The sequence below is a fragment of the Syngnathus leptorhynchus genome, unplaced genomic scaffold (genome assembly GCF_054491065.1).
Source record: "Syngnathus leptorhynchus isolate UIUO unplaced genomic scaffold, UIUO_Slep HiC_scaffold_817, whole genome shotgun sequence".
Classification (NCBI taxonomy): Eukaryota; Metazoa; Chordata; class Actinopteri; order Syngnathiformes; family Syngnathidae; genus Syngnathus; species Syngnathus leptorhynchus.
Genome location: NW_028232651.1, coordinates 9,239 through 14,061, shown reverse-complemented (window position 1 = coordinate 14,061; position 4,823 = coordinate 9,239). Strand labels below are relative to the sequence as shown.

General features: G+C 35.2%; 1 protein-coding gene and 1 pseudogene across 1 annotated transcript; both read right to left on the bottom strand.

Annotated features, from left to right (window-relative positions):
* Positions 1-230: 230 nt before the first annotated feature.
* On the bottom strand, positions 231-2,582 carry LOC147036118 (uncharacterized; annotated as a pseudogene).
* Positions 2,583-2,735: 153 nt separating this feature from the next.
* On the bottom strand, positions 2,736-3,713 carry LOC147036117 (uncharacterized). Its single transcript, XM_085905334.1, has one exon. It carries the CDS (start codon positions 3,711-3,713, stop codon positions 2,736-2,738), a length of 978 nt encoding a protein of 325 aa, XP_085761460.1.
* Positions 3,714-4,823: the final 1,110 nt, after the last annotated feature.

The following is a 4,823-nucleotide window of genomic DNA, read 5'->3' as shown; positions in this document are numbered from 1 at the left end:
TTAATTTCTGTTAATCGATATCGAGTGATGGGAATGGTCGGCGAAGCCGAGCCGAGGAACGAGGCCAAGTGAATAACGCGCCATTGACGTAACACCCGGACGCCCAAATTTATATTTACTTATAAGCTATAAAAAAGCTATAAGAGTGGGCAAAAAAAATGGCGAGTATCAAGATCTGATACCCGCCCTTAAGGATTTGAGCTAAAGATTTTCCTTATATCATTATATTTTTATCCGCTGCACATGATGCAACCTTCGTCCATTGTACATACTTCGCCTTCAACGATTTCAGCTTCTTCTGTCTTCGCAAACTTCGTTTGGTGTTCCGCTTTCAAGGTAAACTTGATCGGATCTACAGCTGCTTTTGATCTTAGGTAATACATGCCCGTTTTCAGCCCTTTCTTCCATGAATAGAAATGCATAGATGATAACTTACTGAAATCTGGATTTTCTACAAATAGATTCAACGACTGTGATTGACAAATGAAAGCTCCCCTATCCGCAGATAGATCAATTATAGTTTTCATACTCATTTCCCAAACCGTCTTATATAGGTCTTTCAGATCTTGTGGAATTGGTAAATCCTGTACTGATCCATTGGCAGCCATCAAAGCCTGTCGCATATCATCATTCCAAAGTCCCAAGCCGATCAAATCTTTCAATAGATGCTTATTCACAACGATGTACTCACCTGAAAGCGTTCTTCTTGAATAGATGTTACTTGTATATGGTTCGAAACATTCATTATTTCCTAGGATCTGAGACGTAGACGCTGTTGGCATAGGAGCTAACAACAAACTATTTCTAATTCCTGTTTTTACTACTTTTTCTTTCAAACTTGCCCAATCCCATCTGTCAGAAGGTGTTACTCCCCACATATCGTATTGCAAAATACCTTTACTTGCCGGTGAACCTTTGAAGGTTTTATAATGCCCATCAACCTCTGCAATTGCAGCTGATTCAGTAACAGCACCAAAGTAAATTGTTTCAAAGATATCCTTGTTCAGTTGCTTCGCTTCTGGAGAATCAAATGGGAATCTCATCATCATGAAAGCATCTGCCAAACCCTGCACACCAATTCCTATAGGACGGTGACGCATATTTGAATTTTCAGCTTCTTTTACTGGATAATAATTAACATCAATTACCTTATTCAAGTTTTTAGTAACAGTCCTTGTAACCTCATATAATTTGTCGAAATTGAATGTACCGTCTTCAACAAAATTCGGTAGAGATAAGGATGCCAAGTTACATACAGCTACTTCGTCTGGAGAAGTGTACTCCATGATCTCTGTACATAAGTTACTTGAACGTATTGTTCCTAAGTTCTTTTGATTTGACTTTTTATTAGCCGCATCTTTATATAGAATATACGGTGTTCCTGTTTCTATTTGAGAGTCCAAAATAGCGAACCATAATTCCTGTGCTTTTACAGTCTTACGTGCTTTTCCTTCTTTCTCATATTGGTGATATCTAGCCTCAAATTCTCCTCCATAAAGATCGCAAAGATCTGGAGCTTCATTTGGATCAAATAGAGACCAATCTCCATTTTCTTGTACTCTTTGCATGAATAAATCAGAAATCCATAAAGCATAGAATAAATCCCTTGCTCTCATTTCTTCCTTACCATGATTTTTCTTCAAATCAAGGAATTCAAAAATATCTGCATGCCATGGTTCCAAGTAAACAGCGAATGCACCTTTACGCTTTCCTCCTCCTTGATCAACATATCTTGCTGTATCATTGAAAACACGCAACATCGGAATAATTCCATTTGATGTTCCACCTGTTCCTTTGATATAACTACCGGTTGCTCGTATGTTATGTATACTCAATCCAATTCCTCCTGCCGATTGTGAAATCTTTGCGCATCGAGTCAATGTTTCGAAAATACCACTGATACTATCATCAGTTACAGTAAGTAAGAAACAAGAGCTCAATTGAGGTTTTGGAGTCGCTGCATTGAATAAGGTAGGAGTAGCATGAATAAACCACTTCTCACTCATCAAGTTATACGTTTCAATGGCTGAATCGATATCTTCACCGTGAATTCCCACAGCTGCTCTCATCAATAAATGCTGTGGTCTTTCCACCACTTTACCATCCATTCTGAGTAAGTAAGATCTTTCTAAAGTTTTGAAACCGAAAAAGTCAAATGTAAAATCTCTATCGTAAATAATCGCAGAATCCAACCTATCCTTGTTGTCTTTGATTACTTTGAAAGCTTCTTCACTAATTAAACCAGCTTTTTGGCCTGTTTTGGGATCCACATAATTGTATAATCCTTCCATTGTCTTTGTAAAAGACTTATTAGTACTTTTATGTAGATTGGATACTGCAATTCTTGCTGCCAACAATGCGTATTCCGGATGGTTAGTGGCCATCGTTGCTGCTGTTTCCGCAGCTAAGTTATCTAGTTCTGAAGTGGTAACACCATCGTAAAGACCTTGAATTACTTTTTTTGCAATTTCTATTGGATCGATATATTTTTGATCAAGCCCATAGCACATTTTTTTAACCCGCGCCGTGATTTTGTCGAAAGATACATCTTCCTTTTTGCCATTTCTCTTAATTACTTGCATAGAAGTGGATTGTGAAGATTAGTAAATGTTGTAGTTTCTTTTTTTAGTCAAAAAAGATCTGGTCATCTTTCAGGGGTTCTCAAGTCCTGATGACCTAAATCGGTAGTAATGGGTTGGTTTTGGGTTGTTTCCGGGTTAATTGGGGTTGTTCTCCTAAAAATCAGCGTCGATAGAAAAAACTTGCTTGTCTTTATCTACACCTACACCAGATTTTCTGTAATCACCTACTCTCTTCTCAAAAAAGTTGGTTTTTCCTTGAATCGAGATTAGGTCCATCCAATCGAATGGATTATCTGTATTATAAGCCTTAGGTTCTCCGAGTTGAGCTAATAATCTGTCTGCTACAAATTCAATGTATTGACACATTAATTCAGAATTCATCCCGATAAGACTTACTGGTAAAGCATCTGAAACAAATTCTTTTTCTATTTCAACTGCATCTTTAATTATTTTTGTAATAACGCCTTCTCCCAACTTATTTTGCATGTGATTGTTGTACAACAAGCAAGCAAAGTCACAATGCATTCCTTCGTCTCTACTAATCAACTCATTGGAGAATGTAAGTCCTGGCATTAGTCCTCTTTTCTTCAACCAGTAAATTGAACAGAAAGAACCTGAAAAGAATATTCCTTCAACCGCAGCAAATGCGATCAATCTTTCAGCAAAACTTCCTTCATCTATCCAACGTAAAGCCCAATCAGCTTTTTTCTTTACACAATCCATGTGCTCTATAGCATTGAATAAGTAATCTTTGTCGGCATTATCTTTTATATACGTATCTATTAACAATGAGTAAGTTTCAGAGTGGATATTTTCCATCATGATTTGAAAACCATAGAAAAATTTCGCCTCTGTATACTGAACCTCATTTACCATATTCTCGGCAAGATTCTCATTTACGATTCCATCACTTGCAGCAAAAAATGCTAATACATGTTTGATGAAATGTCTTTCATTATCATTTAACTTGTTTTCCCAATCTGAAAGATCCTGGTGAAGATCTATTTCTTCAGCTGTCCAGAAACTTGCTTCTGTTTTTTTATAGAAATTCCAAATATCATCGTGTTGGATTGGAAAAAGAACGAATCGGTTTGGATTATCGTCTAAAAGAGGTTCATTTACTTTGCTCATGCCTTGGTATTAATTAATAGTAAGTATTTATAATTTGCACGTTAGTTCACCCATAAAACATATTAAAAATTTAAATATATAAAAAATTTAATAATTTGTTTTATTTGTGATAAAATAACCGAAAAAAAACATATTCTTCTTTTCGGTTATATCTAAAACTTTCGGTTTCTAACAGTTACGAGGTGGAGTGAAATGTACGTTAAATCTTTAGCTATCAGTACTACTCTTTTCGTGAACACAAATTAAAGACTTTTTTTCCTTTTAGACACATTATAGTTATCCACAATATGTGGATAAAATACATAACTCACTCTTTTACATGTTAATATAAATTTAAGGAATTATTAAATATGTGGAAAAAGTTTAATATTAACATTTTGAGACCAATTTTTATGTTACGAAATGGTATAAAAACGCCATAAAATTAGCCATCTTTTGTGGCTCAAAATTTGGAATTCCAAAGAAGTTTTATATCAACTTTTTTCTTCTAAAAAACCAAACTAAAAGTATAATGAGGAAAACAGAAAATAGGATAATTCCGTAGAAAGCAAATCCGCTTTTCATGAAAGGTAGGGAAACATTCATCCCAAAAAAGGAGGCAACCAATGTTGGCACCATTAATATTATCGTAATTAAAGTGAGGCGCTGAATAAACTCATTTAGGTTATTTGAAACCACTGAAGCGAATACTTCCGTCGTACTACTCAATATATTGGTATGTACATTCGCCATCTCCAGTGCTTGAGAATTATCAACAATAATATCTTCAAACAAATCGGTATGATCCTCCAATTCGCGGATTTTGATAAAATCGGATCGTTTGATTTTCAATTTCAACAATTCATTACTACTCAGTGCAGTCACAAAATAAACCAAGCTTTTCTCGATTCGATGCAATTGTCGCAATTCTGAATTTCGACTACTATTATATAATTCTTGTTCTATAATATCTCTTCGAAGGTTCAATTTCTTCAAACAACGTAGAAAATGATACACATTTTGTTCGAAAATCTGCAGAACAAAGAGTTTTTCGTCTCTAGGATCGAAATTTTTAATCGTATTTTCAAGAAACGCATTCAAAATCGGATTGTCCAATGGACTAATCGTAAT